Source organism: Halictus rubicundus, chromosome 16 (genome assembly GCF_050948215.1).
Source record: "Halictus rubicundus isolate RS-2024b chromosome 16, iyHalRubi1_principal, whole genome shotgun sequence".
NCBI lineage: Eukaryota > Metazoa > Arthropoda > Insecta > Hymenoptera > Halictidae > Halictus > Halictus rubicundus.
In genome coordinates, this window is record NC_135164.1 from 4,255,877 (window position 1) to 4,275,792 (window position 19,916).

General features: G+C 40.9%; 1 protein-coding gene across 1 annotated transcript in view; it reads right to left on the minus strand.

Annotated features, from left to right (window-relative positions):
- Positions 1-19,916, minus strand: part of LOC143362066 (glutamate receptor ionotropic, kainate 2) — a 72,107-nt gene that overhangs the window by 13,979 nt on the left and 38,212 nt on the right. The window contains exons 3-5 of the mRNA XM_076801899.1: positions 10,068-10,223; positions 7,425-7,636; positions 3,895-4,194 (exon numbers count right to left, since the gene is read on the minus strand). Coding sequence (XP_076658014.1) covers positions 3,895-4,194; positions 7,425-7,636; positions 10,068-10,223 — 668 coding nt within the window. The remainder of the gene's footprint in view (positions 1-3,894; positions 4,195-7,424; positions 7,637-10,067; positions 10,224-19,916) is intronic.

A 19,916-nucleotide genomic window follows, 5' to 3' on the forward strand; every position in this document is an offset into this window, starting at 1 on the left:
CGAACTTGCCTGTCAGGGGTTTCTGAAATGTACATGTCGAATCGATGTGTGGCAAACTAGCCCGCGGACCCTTGCCATTAACACGGGATCCGTCAAAATGGCGGATTCTAATATTTCTAAATTGACGAATATTGAGACTGCAAAGATGCATCCCTGCGGAATTATTGAAAAAATTGATTTCTTAACACTTTAACGACCGCACGTCTACGCAGTCAAACGTCGCCAGGGGCCGGCAGTATTTTTGAAGAATTAATTAAAAATTAATAATAGGCAATAATTACCTAAAATCAAAGACGTGGCGATGAAATACGAAGCCAACAGCAATATCCACACTTGTTTACATTCATAAATTATCGCACGAAGAGTGTGGTACTGGCCGACAACCTTCGGCGGTAGCATCACACACATGTTGTGTGAGCGGTCGTTAAAGTGTTAACAGTATTACCAAACCGAAAGGTGAAAAATAAAGATTTTAATAGGAAAATTTCCCGAAATTGTTATACAATTCAGAATGACGAAGCTTTTAAGATGGTGTCCAACTGGTGTCGGACAGCGTTGCTGGTCGTTTCGTCGCATCGATTTGCTCCGCGGAGATCGAGGGCAATTAAATCGTGTGCGAAAGTCGATTGTCGAGCGAGAGGCGGGTTTAAGGTTATCGAAATCGCGGCATCGGGTCGCCGTGAGCATTGACGTTGACGTGGGTCCGCCCCGTGTCTCACCTTGGCTCGTGAGCCGAGTGGCAGCGTTCAACGAGGCGCCTTCCTCGAAATTCTCGACAGCCGGGACAAATATAGATGCATCGTGAAATTTCTCACGGATTCTTCAGGTACGCCTCTTCCCCTCCTCTCCTCTCCTCCACCCCTCCGCCGTCAACGTCGCGTCGCACCGGTACACGGACAAATTTCGTTATTTGCGAACCAGCAAGAGGAGCGTTCAAACAACTTCATCCGTACTGCCACGGCGATCAAAGAGCTTCCTCAGCCGGCCGTTACAACGTGACAGTTTTTAAAAGAGGGACACAGATTTCGAAAACCGTGTACGACCCACGGGAAACCGTACGAACGATTTTCCTCGCGTTCTTTTTTTATTTTTTTTTATTTTTTGGACGTTGCGATGTTTAAACCTGTACCGTGCAGAAACGAACGAGAGGAAGAGACCGAGGACGAGTATCGGACGACATTTTGAAACTTGATTTTATCGTTGTTAATTCTTTACGGCAAAAATGTTCGATTTTGAATGATCAGACAGATACACGATCTATGTCACAGCACGGACCCGAGGGTTTGGCTTGGGTCTAGACTTTACTGTAATTTTGAAACATAATATAAAAGTAGGACAGAAATTGTACGGCTCATTTAGCTTCTCTGCACCACTTTATCATAATTTATTATACTCGCCATCTCGCGACATTCTACCTCTATCAGACTTCAAAAAAGCTTCAGCCTCATAATACGCGATGGTAAATACATCGCCCGTAATACCATCATAATGTATCATTAGTTTCCAGGGCTAATTTTAAAAGCAACCCTATTAAAAGTTGAGTCTCGCTTCGCTTTACGAGTTCATGAATATTATTCTTGCATTATTTTTTGTTTTATTGATCAGTACACAATAAAGATGGATCGTCGTTATTAGACTGCAGGTTACTATGCATTAAAAAGTGATTAAACATGGCGCATTAATCCGAAAACATAAATATCTACAGAAATATCTAATTAATCTCACTTCTATTTCTTGCAATTGGTACATTTTTACGAATTGAAATAGATCCTTTTACAGACAGGTATTTAAGGACAACTTTAAGAAAAATACCGAGTCAAAATGAATCTGGGCCTCGTCGTCCAAGTGTTAAACATTAACGAATTGACATTTTTAACCAGCATTGTCTTGGCGTCGAGAGAGATTCTTCCACGTGGTTTGTCTATTGTTCCGCCGTGTTTTCTTTTCGTTTTATTTTTTGGGAAAAAGGATAACATTATTCACCTCGCGTGAAGACCCTCGGTGTACCGCGAGCGTTGTTATTTATGGAGGCATTGTTACGTGTTCGCCAGTAATGCGTCATAAAAAGCGGATTCCGGAGGCGTAGGTGGACGAAGCTGTGTTCGGAGTCCGAACATCGGACCACACAACGTTGGCCGGCGTATCGTTGAAAACAATTACTTGCCATAATTTATAGGACCGTTTAGTAAAAAGCCCGGCTATTTTAACGGCTAATGGAGTTGCTTCGGCGATGCGCACCCGACCACGGCTTTATTAATGATAAAATCCTGGAAATGTCCTAACGAATACAATTACGTGATCGTTTAAATATCCTTCTGAAATACCTTATACTAAATACTGAAGCAAATGCCCGTTAATAATACGTCAAGTAACCAACATTTATATTAATAAAATTCATCGTTAATATAAAATTTAACTGTATAATATTTACTAATTAACTATATTTTAAAATCCGTATCCCCTAATACTAAAATTTACTCTAAAATTATTTTAATTTATAATTAAATCCCTCCAAAATTTAATTTCACTAAAATATTCTCTAAAAAAGTTTCCTCATTTTTAAGAATCTAAAAATCTCAAAACCGAACGCTACGTGTAGCATTTCGCATGTTTTCAATCATGTTTTAATATGCTCAAGTGTCTCGAGAACTTTCTATCTGCATAATTGAACAAATTCAAGAGACTTGTTACGAAAACTTCCGTTCGCATTCCCATGGAGGAGTAACACTAGTTCGGCGATGCAACGTTCTTAAAATTCCGCAGAAAAATGTATACACTTCGCGAAATTCGCATTCGCGCGATGTAAGGGGTAGCTCGTGAAACGTTCCTCGGCATCAATCTCATAAATAACCTAGCGTTCCCTGAATTTTGTTGCTTTCAACATGGGATTTGCATTAAACGGAGGCGAGTAAATTTCCCGAAATAAGCCGCCCGTTATGGAAAACCGGGTCCGCGAAACGCGGAAAATCTACTTTGAGTTGCGCCACGGCAACAAACTGTAGGGCGAACAAAATGGCGGGCGTAACACGCTGTCTGTTTTATTAATACTTCGCCGTCTGACGTGTTTTCCCGTTCCATGTCTCACTTTATAGATGAATTTCTGCGGAACTTAAATTCAGCCGAATGTTTGGCTCGAAGTTGCAGCGACAGACGTGAGATATTATTTTCTGAAACGCGTTCATACGCATCGCCATGCTAATTACTCTCGGCGAGAAGTAAATGAAAATTTATGGCGCGGCCGACGCTCGGCCCACTCACGGTCGCAAGACGTTTGCAAGAATGGCGCTGGAACGATCTAAATATTTATTTTCTCCGAATTTTCTTTCTGGATAATTTCTCATATTTTCAGTTATCTATTAAAAAATTGCACACAATTTCGCCGGAATAATTATTCTCGTGCCCGTTACATTATGTTCGCGTCGACCAAGGGCCCAGGGAGCGTTGCAACGTTTACAACGATTTTTCATTATGCCTGGGAATTAGCGAACCGGATGTTACTCCCTGGACGTGTTTGTAACAGCTAATTTGAATAATAAAACGCAAACGTCGCGCATTGAAGGCGAGGCGATATCCATTTTGTATATGACGAATTACTTCGCTCCTCGCCATAGCTCGTTGGAGACCAACGGCGGCCGCTATAAACGAGTATTTCGATTAACTGCACTTCACCCCCAACTAAATATTGAAGTGAAGCCCGGGCAAAGGGGAAGATGAAATCATAAAACATTCAGATCGACCGTGTTTCAAATTTTGATTAATTTGTAATGCCTTGCTGGGAACTTCGAGTCTCCTTTGGCACGAAACTTCTTCGAGTGTTTCTTTAATTGCTGAAACCGGGCTGAAGGGCTGCTATTAATTAAGATTAAAAATTCACGGGAATAGAGCGCCATATACCAGATATGTAATGAAGAAATTCGAGTAGTCCGCGAGCAGTTTGACCTCCTTCGCTTGGTCGAGCACGTCCACGATATTATTTGGCTCGACGTCGACTAGCACGTTGCCGATGGACAGGGCACGAATGTCCTTCAGGCCAGCCCGAAAATCCGGCCCATCGCCGATCCTTCTTATCGTCATCACGGAGTCCTTGCTTCGCCTGAGCGACAGGGCCTGTTTGATCCGCGCGAGACCGTTGTTGTTCTGGTAGACGGCCGCAAATGTGCCCCATTTCATGGACTCCACCACGTCAGCGATCATCTGGAAACGGGTTTCAATATTCATCATTGTTCAATGTTACCAATTTCAATCTTTTTACACCTAGTCGTTACTCGATATATGTCGCTAATATCTGTGTCCGTACAGGGTGTCATAAAATTATATGTCACGGCCACCATAGCGTGACTCTACACCTACGATTTGGTGGAAATTGACATAATAAACTCCCCGCAAAATTGACCTTGACCTTGAAAATCAAGGTCAAAAAACAACGATTTTTTTTGTTTAATCGTGTTCTACTGGTCATAACGATCAACTTTGTGAAAGAAACCAAGGGTCGCATCTCAACCGTTCTCTTAAAAAATGATGTTGCATTTCCTATAATTTTTGCAGCTTCTTTCTTTCATTCTGTTGTTAGGGAAATAGGAGTATCATGAGATAGCTTACTGACGGTACCCGCTGTATGATAGTACGCTATTTATTTATATATTGGCGCTGGATGTAAAAAATTTACAAATAAAGAAGCTGCAAAAATTACAAGAAATGCAACATCATTTTTTAAGAGAACGGTTGAGATGCGACCCATGGTTTCTTTCACAAAGTTGATCCTTATGACCAGTAGAACACGATTAAACAAAAAATTTTGTCAAGGTCAATTTTGCAGGGTTTTTTATGTCAATTTCCACCAAATCGTAGGTGTAGAATCACGCTATGGTGGCCGTGACATATAATTTTTTGACACCCTGTACAAATCCGTTTGGCGTACTATTCGACCCAGGTAAATGAAATATGAATGCCAATGAATTCTCAGAGTTGGAGGCAAATTTTCACAATTAATTTTGTATCAATTGTCGTTCGGGATCTGCAATGCTAAACTAGAACTGCTTTCGCGCGGCTGTGTAATCTGGATCTATGAAACTATTCTAGAACCCGCGGCCCAATATGTACGTCAGCTCAATAGTTTGGTATTATGTCCTAGTTCCTGTCTCGCAATCGTATGGGAAACGTCCACCAAATTCTATTTAAATCCGCGGAATCTCGCTCCCGAGGCTGCCAGTGTGCTCCGATGCCGTTCCACTCGCGTTAAATTAAAAAACTTTGGTGATATGTTCGTGCGTCGTTCCGACGCAAAATAGAAAATAGACCTCCTCGTTTGTTAAGTCCTCAATAACTGGCGAAAGTGTGTTCTCCGATTAAATATTGCGCTGTACCGAAAATATTTTCAATTCACGGGTTGGAAAAACTCTGTGACCAGCATTTTCCATGCTAGAAAAACGTCCGTGTTAATTAGTTCGCAATGCACATTTCGAATCATGACCGCACGCACGTAAATAATCCCCCGGTGGGAGTTACGACACGGAATATCGTCACATAATTAGTTAATAAACCGTAGAGGTGCGCGGGCGGAATAACTCGCTGATCTCGCAGAAATAAATGCAACATTTCCCCGTTGCATTTAGAACTGATTATTACAAATGGCCTGGGATTTTACGGACTATCGTATAGACATTAATTTGTAAATTGTAGAAAGTAACGCGTTCGTTTCAAGTAGATTTCATATTTCACGTTGCAGTTAGAAAACGGTGTTACGGAAGAATGTTATAGTAAAAAGGGTAGCGTAGAAGTGCGAGCAGAGGTCGTATAGAAATTTTTACCGGTCTTTCGCTTCGCCGGAAAGTGCCGTAGTATCAAAAAGCTGGCACGATGTGATAAATACGACAAATTTAAGGGCTCAAGTCGAATCTATTGTATTTATAACAAGCTATTTCGCGGAGGTAAAAATCTGGAAAGGAGAAGTTACGCGTTTCTTGGCTCAGTGAGGAACGAAACATACTGCAAGAGAGGTTCCGAGGTAGCGCGATATATAGAAATAGAAAAGAAGGTGCAACGGTATCGAAGTATTTTTATATCGTACTTTACAGGAATTTCTCTATAAGACGTTGTTGGGACCGAGAACTCGCAAGTAAGGATTTCCAAAAGACAAAAGTACGCAAACTCGTGCAGCCCTTGAGGTACAACAAACATTCCACGAAGTATCGTTTACTTTATACGCTCACATTTCGGTCAACTTTTTAAACAATCTGCCACCCGCCACCGGAGACTTTAACACTTTGACTGCCAAACTAGAAACCTCAAATATTCCATAAAATCAAAGTGAGTTATTTAATGAAATAAGTAGTCCTCCAACTTTCTTGAATTTGACAGATCCTAATTAAATTAGGCACAATAAATATATTAACGTAAAAATTCATTTTGAAACTTGGACAAATAATTCCATCACCCACATATGGTGGCAGTCAACGTGTTAAACAAGAAGAATAAATACTGTTCCCCAATTTTGGATGGTTCTTTTTCTTCGTTAGCGTAAAAATAATTCCGGTCTCAAATCATCAATTTCAGACAGACGTCTCAAAATTAGAATCCCGTTCCGATCGCGGCGATCAATTTATTTAAATGATCGGCTGCGTCGCGGTCGGCGATCATTTTGTGAAAAGCGTAAAGCAAAGTCGTCAGCTCGACGACAGCCTTTGATCGTGCTCATTAGCTCCGGCTTACTGGTTTAATGTGCTAGCTACTTCAAGCCCGCTCGATTTGCTTCGTTTGACGCATAATTTAAAATGCATCGGAACGCTGCCGCGCCATGCTGCGCGCCGTGTCGCCATACTGTCGCGTGTACCTCCGCGTTCGTCACATTTCGACGAGCTTTGAAATATTACGCGTAAAGTGTCAGACGCGAGCGTCGCGACGCGGGGCCGCGTCGAGATTAATCGTGCGAGCTGTTTTCAATACTGGTAGACAGTTTTCCATCTCGAGTAGGCCTGCCCCCATCCGCGAAATTGCTAATCCCGGACAGAGAGTCACAATTTCACACGGAAACTTTCACATCGGTGAAAACAGTGTGTCGATGAACGCATAAACAGCGAATGCTCGATATATGTCAAGCACGCGGGTCTTGGCAGCGTCGTGTATCGTGCAGGAGGCCTCTCGGGTAGTGGGGATAATTCCGTGACATTTGTCGTCCAAGCCTTAGCGACGTATACAGAGAAATCACTGTAATCGGCGAAATAGTGTTGATGGAAACATTGATAAAGTAACAATTGTTATCTGTGGAGGTAAAATTTGTCTTTGGCGGATGAAATGATTATTATCTAAATTGATATCACTGTATCAGCTCGGGAGGCAGAGGGTTAAGGTGCAGGTCTTACTATGTTCTCGATACCGCGCGTCTCGGAGTTAATTTATCTGACGCTATCGGTACAAGTTCCGCTTACCTTGCCGACCATATCGCTATCGGGGAACACGTTAACGGTCATCGGCGTTCGATTGTTCTCCTCCTGGTCAGCCTGCAGTTTCTCGTTTTGTCGCCAGAAATAATCGATGTGCGGTACATCGAAACGTGCCGCGGTGCTCGCCACGATCCCGTGTGTATGCTGGCTGGAAGGGCCGAAGATTGCAGCCACACCTTCCCCGATGAGTTCGCAAGCTGCAACGTTAAACGTGCCCTCCGCATTGCCCGTTCCGCAAGTTACATCGCATTAACTGCGTAAATGAAGCGCCCTCGAGATTGGCTGAGAAGGGGGCGGCCACGTAAGCGGTTACGAGTAAACCGAGCAAGCTACACGGAAATCACGATTGCTCTCTCTCTCTCTCTCTCTCTCTCTCTCTCTCTCTCTCTCTCTCTCTCTCTCTCTCTCTCTCTCTCTCTCTCTCTCTCTCTCTCTCTCTCTCTCGCTTAACGCGATTTCTTGCAAAAATGCAGCGCCCTGTATAACTCGAAGCTCGAACAATCCTTTCGCTTTGTTTATCTCAACAGTCCCGAGAATCGTCTGATTGGAATTTTCCGTTTTCATTGAACAGTGCTGATCTCATTCCTTTCGGAACAGCTTCCCGTATTTGTTACGAATTTATTACTGCAACAATGTCGAGGAATAATTTTTCCAATATAATTGAGTGGATTCGAAAAACACCGAATAATTGATTTCACAAGTTGTTCCACTAACAAGTGCCCGACTGTTGCTTCAAATTTCTTTCAAGCCAAAACTTTCGTGTATCATTGCCCATACTACCTTGTTGTGGATCAATTAAAATGATCATTATTGTACAGGGTGTATAGAAATTATATGTCACGACCACCATATCGTGATTCTACACCTCTGGATCGGTGGAAATCTGTTAAAAAAATGCACCGCAAAATTCACCTTGACCTTGGAAATCTAGGTCAAAGTGTGGAAAAATTTTCTTTTATTGCATCGTATAGTACTCATCACTCAAATTTTTCGATAGTTTGACCTTAAGTTTCGAGGTCAAAATGAATTCTGCATTTGTTCACAGATCTCCACCGATCCGGAGGTGTAGAATCACGCTATGATGGTCGTGACATATAATTTTTATACACCCTGTACAATTTTTCTTAGCCCTTTCAGCGATTCGAAGGTACACGCCTCTATTATCTTTCTTTTTTACAGAAAGAGAATACATTCGTACATTTATTATGCCCAAGACTGCATCTTTCTGGAAATGAGAAATGTAAAGAAGATTGGTTCTGTAGATCTTGCAGGAGAAGCTACAATAATGACATAGAGGAAGAGAATGGCGCAGAATGGGTTGGGCGCAGCTTTTGTTTGCACCGTTGTTCATGCCGGAACAAAAATAAAGTTACTTTCGCGTTGAATGGATGGAAAAGTGATTCCGACAATATCTGCAGTAATAAACTGAAAATAATAAACCACAAACACGAGCCGAAATCAATAAATACGTCGCTGCTGAAGCAGGAGCTATCGCAGAGTAACTAAAAATATCGTGAAGTAAATAGAACGGTTTACGGGAGTCTACATTTCATTAAAAATAATAAAATTGCAATTGCAATGACACATTATTATATTCTAGACTTTTCGAAATAAATTAATATTGGCAAGACTATCGCAGAGAAATAAACTAATATAATTAATACAGTTTGGCACTTGATCTAGCGATTATTTACCAAGCGTTGAACATGTGACCTTACAAAAACGGCAAAACTGAATTTATTTCGACTCCGTGCGATCTTTATCACAATATGAATAAAGAAAAATTGAATCTCTTCCCAAGGAAGCCGTTGTAATTGTGAACTAGTGATGAAATAAAAATGTGACATCGGTGGTGGTAGATTCAGTGTTAAAATGGCGACTATTTATTAACGTTATTCCGCGTTCCCGGAAGATTTCCATTCTAATATCGCTCGGGCATTATCGAGGCCAACAAAAGTGTACTCTACGAAGGGACAATCAGCGTTTCAGGTCGGTCGTCTTGTAACGAAGCGAAGGCGGGAGAGAGTCCGGGGTAAATATTAAAAGTCAAGTACGTTGCTGGAATCGACTTATCGGCGCATAAAGGGGAACGGTGGACGAGGTCGTCTTCCGATCGGGGAGAGAAAAGCGGTCTGATTATTGGTCCGAGAGGACACGGCACCGGGGAGTCTTTTAAATATCGGACTTTATTGGTGTGGCAAAGGCGAGAGGGCGATCCGGCCGCTCGACGCTTATTATCGGTTCCATCATATCTCCGGGAAGGAGTTAACGCGAAATTTACGGCGATATCGCTCGAAGCCGAGGCGTCGACGGAGGACCAAAACGGCGGGGAAACGAACGAACGAACGAACGAACGAACGAACGGGATAGTTATTTTCCAGCGATACAGTACGCTGGTAATTGACACCCGGGCCGCTTCCCTCTCGATGTACAATTAATCAAGACAGGACGCCCGTACTTTACCGGTCGGATGGCTCGTCTATACGGCCATTAATTGGTTCATTAGTTGTTTTAATCGCGTGCAGCGGCTGATTTCGCCCCCCGCCACCCATCCCCCGCCTCCTCTCCGCTGTTCCTCCTCCGACGACGTTAAATTACTCATAAACTGTATTGAGAATTTATACGAACCCGCGATGGCGGTCTTGAAGCTGTCGGTATTAACCTTCACCTCCTTTATGATGTACTGTAATTCGAATGCGGGCGCGACGTGCTCGAATTTCGTCTCGTACACCGCTTTCAGAAATGCTGCCTTGTGCTCGTCGTCGCCGTCGTGGAAGATTGCGCCTGACAACAATGAGAAACGTGATATATTATTCGCTGGCCGCGTCAAAGATATTTCCAAGTTGCCGCGGAAGCGGGTCAGAAACTTTCCCTGCGTTGTGAATTTTAATTTCCGGGCCGGCGACTTTGCGCAAATCAGCCCGCAATCGATGAACACGCTTTGAACAATCGGCTAACGAAGGAACACGCCGGAGCGTCGTCTTATATCGGAATAAAATTGTACCGTATAAGATAAAACTATCTTCAACGCAGTCGCGTACATTTCAATATTTTAATTCGACCCTACAAATATTTAGCGCTTCCTTGTTGCAACAACATATCGTACGCAGAATTAGCACAAAGTGCTGAAACAGACAAGCCGGACGCGGGAATTGGACTAATCAAAGGTAAGGCAATCGTCGCGTGTTGGAATGATCAATGCAAATCGAAGAACAATCAAGCTGATTGTTACACGAGAGGTGTGCAAGATCGATGCGTAAGCAATTAACGAGACCGTAACTTGAACACGTGTAACGAACGTGTTACAAACAAATGTTTCATCCCGGAATAATCCGCTTGAAAATATGTCAGAGAACTTACTTACCAGTACACAGCTTGTTTATAAAATATATTATAATCCTCGCGCATTTTGTTTACTGACAATTAATGAAGGACTGTGATATTTCCGACGCTCGACGACTGCTGCATAATGATTCCATCGTTGCAACATATTAAATCTGCTTTAATTCTAAAATATACTACCACGTAACGATACAAATTTCAAGGAATAGATAATTAAAATTATTCTTCCAGATCAATTTACCATATCTTGTTAATTTCTCTTGGTAAAATGTGTATCGTCGAAATCGCCATTAATTTATACATGTAGGTAACTAAAATCACTGAAATATACTGTTGTTGCACAGAAACGAATATTACAGCAATGGAATTGTGTTATTTAGTGGAATATTACAGAATTCTTTATATTGTCAATTTTTGGAAATACTTTCTGGATCCACTGTATGTTGTAGGATATTACAGAAATTGTTCATCTATTTTTTGTTTTGTTTTTGGCAATCGAACTACAGCAGTCTGAACTTTATGTTTTCCCTCCTCGACCCATTTTTCCCGGCGCTACTTCACAGCAGCGGCAACGATATTTCGAACTATTTGTAATGCTGTTTTCGCGACATTCCCTCGGCGTGATTCAAATTGAAAATATTTTACGAGTGTTCGTATAAATTCGCCGGGGATTCGACGGTGCCCATCGAACTCATAAAGAAGCGAATCATCGGAGATCGAACAAATCGTTTCGCTGGCCAGCGCCACTTTTTGTATCGAACGGGAACTATCATGAAGAGGATATTATTTGCGCAGCAACGTTTCCATTTCCGGCGAGAACGGGCGTCGCTGCGAGCCACTTCGCCGTCCGATACCGCGGTCGCAAGCGCTGAAGAGGAAGTCGCCGCGCCGAGCCGCGCCGCGCCGGCCCGAGACGAATCGAACAGCGAAAAACGATTTAACGCGAATTATCTCGAGCTTTTCGTACACGTCCGGCACTGGACACGATGCATTCAAACATCCCTGTTATTGTCGATCCCACGAGCCGTTTACACGTCGGTGGACCCTCGACGGAAGAAACCGATTTCGACGCCGAGAAAATTGGACAATTTCGCTCGAACCTCCTCCTTCGTCGCGATGTTGGCCAATCGGCCCTGTGATCGATAATGCTACCTGTCGCTAATCTCCTGCTTATAGAGTTAACGGAGAAGGTCCAGCACGTAAGCACGGGTAATCAATATTCTTTGCTTAAAACACTATTCTGTAAAATTTCAGATCGCTACCCCCTCGTTTAAGGTTACTGTAGATGCGAGAAGCCTCTCTTCAGATTTTTCAGAATTTTAAATCAGTTACTAAGGGTTGAAAAAATTGAATGGAAAGGGTTAGACAACTCTCTGGGGGATCACCTTTAAAAAATTGAACAATATTCTTTGCTTCAATCACTATTCTATAAAATTTCAGATCGCTACCCCCTCGTTTAAGGTTACTGTAGATGCGAGAAGCCTCTCTTCAGATTTTTCAGAATTTTAAATCAGTTACTAAGGGCTGAAAAAATTGAATGGAAAGGGTTAGACAACCCTCTGGGGATCACCTTTAAAAAATTAAACAATATTCTTTGCTTCAAACACTATTCTGTAAAATTTCAGATCGCTACCCCCTCGTTTAAGGGTAGTGTAGATGTGAGAAGTCTCTCTTCAGATTTTTCTGAATTTTAAATCAGTTACTAAGGGTTGAAAAAATTGAATGGAAAGGGTTAGACAACCCTCTGGGGATCACCTTTAAAAAATTAAACAATATTCTTTGCTTCAAACACTATTCTGTAAAATTTCAGATCGCTACCCCCTCGTTTAAGGTTACTGTAGATGTGAGAAGCCTCTCTTCAGATTTTTCAGAATTTTAAATCAGTTACTAAGGGTTGAAAAAATTGAATGGAAAGGGTTAGACAACCCTCTGGGGGATCACCTTTAAAAAATTGAACAATATTCTTTGCTTCAATCACTATTCTATAAAATTTCAGATCGCTACCCCCTCGTTTAAGGTTACTGTAGATGCGAGAAGCCTCTCTTCAGATTTTTCAGAATTTTAAATCAGTTACTAAGGGCTGAAAAAATTAAATGGAAAGGGTTAAACCACCCTCTGGGTGATCACCTTTAAAATAATTAGAATTATTGTTTGGTTTAAGCACCCTGAATCCAGCAATAACATGATTACTCTAACTTTATATTTAAATAGAAAGTAAATCAACAACGGGTAGATTTAAATCTGAAGGGCTCCGAAAGGCTCGTAGAACCTTAGATAATTTAAAAAACAGAAAAACTTTTGTACAGCTATATGCATTACTGAAACTTTTGTAATAGAACTTCTATATTACGCATTTGCATAATTTACGATTTTCCATAGGTCGATCTACTAAAAAGTTTGATAAATTTTGTTGGCAATTTGTGTGAACCTACCTTTCCTTGATTAAATAGGTTTTATACATGTATAGGTGTACATGTGTAAACATCCTAATGCTAGGTAACGATTAGTAGAATGAAACGAGTGTAAATATCGTAGCATTTTAAAGTAACGATTTTATAAATATATGCATGTTTATCGTATTATTTCAGCAACACACGATAATAAAGACTTTTGTTTCATAACAGACGGTACAAAGTATTTCATTGGGGAGATCGAATTAAATACGCACCGTTTTCACGCAGTAATTCGAAAACGATTCAGTTGCGTGCATCGTGTTTTCAAACAGCCTCCGAGATTTAATCAACAACGAACAAAAGTTTAACCGTTTTTACATGTTCTCGAAATGGAATAATACATGTAATTTTGGGATAGTGTTCTCAAAATAACTTTGAAGAGGATGACATTATTAATTTAATATTATCAATAATATCCAGAAATATTAAAAGTACGAGACGAATGATTTAATTCTGTTTCGTAGTGACTCGATTACGCTTCGCATTGTGTGTGGCAATTGGTAGCGAGTACAGCAGAACGACCATAACTGACCAGGACCATTCATCTCGCGCATACTACATGAACACCTTTTGTCTGTCTCCCCGTTTACTATTAAGAAACTTCACTATAAATATATTTCGATCGGAAACGAATGAAATTCATAAATAAATTGCAAATATATTTGCAGCGATGGCTTGAAATATTCACGCGTGGCATAAATGTATTTGGTAAATTAATTCCCTTTCTGATTAAAAGGTTCCCAGCCAGCGTCGCATTAATAACATCAGAAACCTTATTTATTTTTTGCGATGAAATACGCACGCAGCACGCGTTCGTCCACGCAGCAATTTTCACTGATTAACAGTTTAATTTGAAACGTGTAATTTTATTTGTCGCCGTGCCTCCCATTTATTCAACATTACTTTCGTAAGTTCCTTTATCATTACAATTCTTTCAAGCTATATCTTTCGATTTTCAAATAGTTCGGGACCTGTGAGATTTAGTAGAAAATAAAAATGATAGTCAAAATGTGAAGAAATCTCAATCATTTATATTTAAAAAAAAATTTATTGGTATTGTAAACCGAATTGCTAAAAAAATTTTAGCTTCAATATGCGTTGCTTTTCTATTTTTGGCCCATTTTTGAGAAGAATAGGCGAAACTGTCAGCTGTTTCGATCGAAACTGTCAAAACTGTCCGTGGATGCGTGTCGAAGCGCATCGGTGACACCATGAATAATTAAAGGGGATGTTTAATGAATTATTTTGGCATACTGATCGTGCGTTCGACGCGGAGGCGCGTGCGCGCGGGCCACGGCGCGTTTGCATAACACCAGCCGGCATACCGGCGAACATGATCACGATTGTCAGTCATGAAGATAATTTCAATCATTCAGGCGGCAGCCACGGGACTAGGGCGATCATCCCATCAGCCGGTGGTCAAACTTGACTGACTGGCAGGCCACTCCATATCGTATTTCATATCGATACTTAGACACTGGACCGTAATCCTCCGTCAACTGTCGTGCTTCGACGCCTACGGTGGGATTACGTTGACGATAATGGCTACAGACTGTGAAATCAATAACAATCCGCGGATGCTGCACCAACCCTTTTGTACACAGTATCAGGCTTCGTATCAGTCTGTTTTTGCCGAAAGATTATACTTGCAATTCCATCAATTATCTTGAAATTAACACTAAACCCACCACGGCCAAAATAACCGGTTTCATATTTTACAATTATTGAAACTATGAAAATTCATTTATGGCAAATAGTGAGAGAAATGTTCTAGGTTAAATTACGCTCAAAATTGCATTTATTACATTTCGCCTGTGCCGTGAACCGTTATTATCAAAAGTCCAGTCTAACGCGTAAGCTCCGTGCAATAAAGATGTTAAAAAGTGAAATATTTTTAAAAATGCCACGTCATTTTATCTGACAGGCACAGATCCAACATATATACATCAGATATGTTTCGATTTTCATTTTATATTAAAAATTGTATGAAATTTATAGCGCCTGCTAAATAAATATAATACCAAGGAAATAAAAGTAATAAGTAATAAAATAATTGCGATTTCAAATATTTTTTGTGTCCGTCATTCATAAAAGTTGCATATCTTCTACATTTTATTTAATCAACGAGAAATACCAGTATTCGTAATGCAAGTGGACGGGATGAAAAAATGATTTAAAAATAATTCTGAAACAAACATTGTGTTTAATCATTTTTATCCACCGTTCTGTTATTAAATGGATTTCCTTATTACGCATTAAACTCGATCGTTACTCGAGAAGATGGTCCGTTTTCTCTTGTTCCAATTCCAGATTGGCAAAATCAATTTTGTTCGAGATATTTGATCTCGCCGAATGGACTCCCTTTAACGAGGATGGCCCGAAGTAATTCCACGATTTTCCAACGACGACGACCATCAACCTGCCTTCGACGGTGCTTCTTATGTGTACTTAACATGCATAGGATTTTTCCCTGGATGGCCACTGAAATTCCATGGGGACGACCGCACAGCGGTTAACGCTGGCTAATTTTCATGGAGATTAGAGATGGGACGAATCAAAGACGCAGGGATGCAATCAGTCTCGGTTTACCTCAGAGGAAACGCAAGTGAATCGCATGCGCGACGTGCACAGACATTTCCTTCGATATAAGACGACCATCTTTCTCTCGAAACAAGAAACTCGCTCTCTTTTCCCTCATTCGAAATACGACGAATCGTGGTCCCGAGCCATCGTCTTACATCGAAAGAGACCAGTGACTCCTCTATATACGTCGCGGGCTTATCCCCACTACCGGGGGGTAGACATACATCGAGAATTCACTGTACACGCCGTGCACGTAATATGGAAATATTCTGTTGCATAATAGCTTTTATTAGACCTATTCAAACCAAAACATTTGTTTTTAAGAATACTTTTTTTATTTGTTTTCTTCGGAAATTATTAGGACCTTGAATAAGTTCTCGCTGTTTCTTTTACAAAATAAAAGCTTTTACCCAATGTCCTTGCTTCTGGATCATTCCTAGAACTTTTAAACGTTATGAAACACTTGACTCATCTACTTGTAATGTTTTTCCAAGTTCTGCTAGCGTCTGACATCGGTCTTGATCGAGTAATTCCTCCAACTTTTCGTCTTCAAATTTTTTCGGTGCGCCAGAACGTTCTTTATCCTCAAGTTCAAAATCATTATTTTTGAAGCGTCGAAACCAGTCTCTGCATGTCGTATCCGACAAAGCATTGTCCCCATAAGTCTCAACAAGAATTCTATGTGCTTCAGCTGCAGATTTCTTTTGAATAAAGTAGTGCAATAAAATTCCCCGCAAATACACTTTATTTGGCACAAAAGTAGACATTTTCAGAACTAAGAAAAAATTACTTTGTTTACACTAAAGTGAACTACCATACACTGAAATTTAAGGTTAGATACACTACTGCCTTGCATGTGTGTTACCATTCGAAATTCCACGAACGGGGTACTGCTACTGCCATTTTTGAAGAAACAGCGAGAACTTATTCAAGGTCCTATATAATATGAGAACTTTAACAGAAAGAATGTTCTACACGTATCGGATTCCAATATAGCTTACTAAAAAGTTCCGGAACTATTCCGAGCATTAAAATCTATTGTTAACGAACTCGGAGCGTTGATTGCTTTGTGAACCAGCGGCGATACTAAACAACGCTCGAGACAGACCAGACAGTAGGAAGACTGCCACGACAACTCGGTACCTCGTACTTCATAGTGATGTCCCGGTTGATTAGCGTAACCAGGATGAATCTGGATGTCGTTTACATTAGGCGAGGGAAGGACGGTCCGTGTTCGATAAATCCAGATTTTCGTAAATCTCAAACTGTCTACGCGACGAGCCCTTTTCTTGGCCCGTACATGATCCGAACCCTGTAGGGCAGTTCATTTTAGAGCACATAATCAAATCGAGAGGCTAGGACGTAGGGCCAAATTTTTCACTTGACTACACTTCACATTATGAAGGTATTTTGGAAAATGATAGTTTGAATATTCTGTATACATATAATGGTATCTCTTATGGATAAAATGATATAAAAGCCTATTTTCACCATAATAAAATCTAAATCACCGGATCAATTAGTCGCAAGAACTACTACGATTGCGAAAAAGTGAGAATTCATTAGCTCTTGCGGCTATTCTGATTTCGAAATGAATGCCGGATTAATCAATTATAAATCGGCATGAATAAATTATCTTTCGCAGAAAGGCACGGTGCAAAATTAAAATGGTCCGCGAGCACCAGGAGAAAAACGTGAGGATAAAAATCTTTCATTTCTGCGGTATCTTTTTCATTTCTCCGGCTTCATTATATTCGGCGGTCACTCGATTCTTTCATCATTCACGAACGTTCCTCTGCGTGCCGGCTTTCACTGTCCGAGCCAATAAAAACGTACGGCTCTTTTGAAAATAATGTTGAATGATTTACGGCGGCCCGGGCGTTTGATAGTAAATTGAATTTCGGCGAAGTCTATCCTAGCAGAAAAATGGTACTCCGACGAGAAACCATTTTTTACGGATTCCCGTTAAATTCTACGCGTACTCGATGCTCCGGATACCACTTGAACGAACGTTTCGTTTGGCGATCGATCATTCAACTTTTTTTCCTTCATTCTTTCGGCTCCTCCGGCTCGCTTTAATTCCATTACGATGGGATTAGAATTTCGAAACGCTCCGGCAACGATTAATATCGACAGGCCGGCCGACTAACGATCCCTCGTATCGAAATGGCCGAGATACGTGAATTAGTTTACAATTCAAATACTCGGCTCGACAAAAAAAAAAATATGTCTCCCGAGGACGGGTAATAATTACATTTATGGAAAAGTATTCCGATATTAGGCCACCACCACCGCAGAGTAAACAGTGAATATTGAATACGAAATTTTTCTCACAGTGCACGTTTATACTACGCGTGGACGCGCGGTATAACAATTTGCATAATCAAATGCATATGAACGATTCGCTTTTAACCCAGGAATATCTCCAAATTCGGTTCAGTATACTCAAATTATTCAACAGTACGATGCCATTGTGTAGAATGCACAAAATTCAAGTTCTAGTTGAAGTTTTAAGAGTGAAAGTAATTTGCAATTATCGTCTCATTACTTTTTGTCCAAAATATGTAATAGATTCGTTCAGAAAAATGTTTTTGGTGTGACAAAAGAACACATATATTCGCTTTTGTCGTCGTAACGATGCAAAGTATCGAATTCGAAGATTATTTTCGATTTGACTGGTCAATCTTCTTTAATTATATCTAATTAATTTTCCTCATCATCTCCGATCATCCTGTGCTCGATCTCTCCAACGTGCTAGCTCAGTTAGCCTAACTCTCCTCCCCTTCCGATTCGACGATGTTCCAATTCGATCTTTTTCATCTACAATGGACTCGTTTTCCTCGTTATCTTCGATCCTGTACTCGATCTCTCCAATATGCTCGATCATTTCCAACCCTTCGCTCGTCTCTCCGCTCTGACGATTCTACAATTATGGGTTCCCCTTCTAACACAGTCATTCGTCGTCAGACAAGCAAGAAGACCACTCTACTCCCGACCGCCCGTTCTAGCTCATGACGATCCTAAAAGGACCGTGACAGCCAACAGCAAGGGTTTCGAGTCTTCAAGTTAAACTTCAAGTGGCTTTTCAATGCTCTAGATGGCCCTTCATATTATTTGGTAGACATTGCAAGGCCTCCGTAGACCCCGATGGTCTCCGCAAGTACTTCAGGCAACCGTGGTAGGTCGGTCGCACCTAACAAAAGGGATCTCTCTTCGCACTGGAAATAGAACACCCTGCTCTCGCGGCGCTGCTAATTGCGTTTACTTAACTTCAGTGATTTTTCGACTGATAAAATACTTGACTCGAACAATACCTCGTCTCTACGGTATACCGTTTTTCTCTGGTTTTATTTCCGATAGTTTAAAGTTTTAGTATCTCCGAGTTGGATAGTTCGTTTTCTCCGTCTCAATTTTGTGTTTATAGCACTTCACTTCAGAAATGAAGGCTACTCAAAAATTAGATCCAGATTAGATTTCCAGATAAGAGTGTCTTGTAATGAGGAACAAATTTGGTCGGTGTAAGCACAGTTGAACAATTTCGCGATGTACACTACATTGCAGCAACCTTTGGACGCTTATGTAAAAATGGGTAAGCACAATTTAAAGCAGTGGACATATTAAAAAGATTTGGGGGCACCAGCGTGCAGGTTTTAGCTTAATAATATAATTAAAGGAAGAAAGACATTTTTATTTCGCTCCTGTGTCTTGCAATCAATGGAAATATTGTTTATTCTGCATAAGTATCCGCAGTCTGCTTATATCACAGTACACTGTTTACTCTGCATATGTCCCAAACGCCTAGGCGATTAAAGTCCCACAACTATCTCCACTGCGGAGGGGTGTAAGGTCGCGTGGATCGGAGAATAGTATCTGTTAATTATCCTGTAGGTTATGAAAATAAGTTAAAGGTCCGTAGTACGTGAAAAATAAAAAACAGAATATATAGTTTATTCAGGAGTGAATACAGGAGGAGCTTCTCGCTCAAGCGCTTCAGTTCAACTGAACTTGTTCGAAGACTGTCCTCGGACAGTTGCCGCATTTAAGGATGGTCATAAACGCAGAAGGGAGAACCCAGGTATAAGGGATAGAGGAGCCTTTT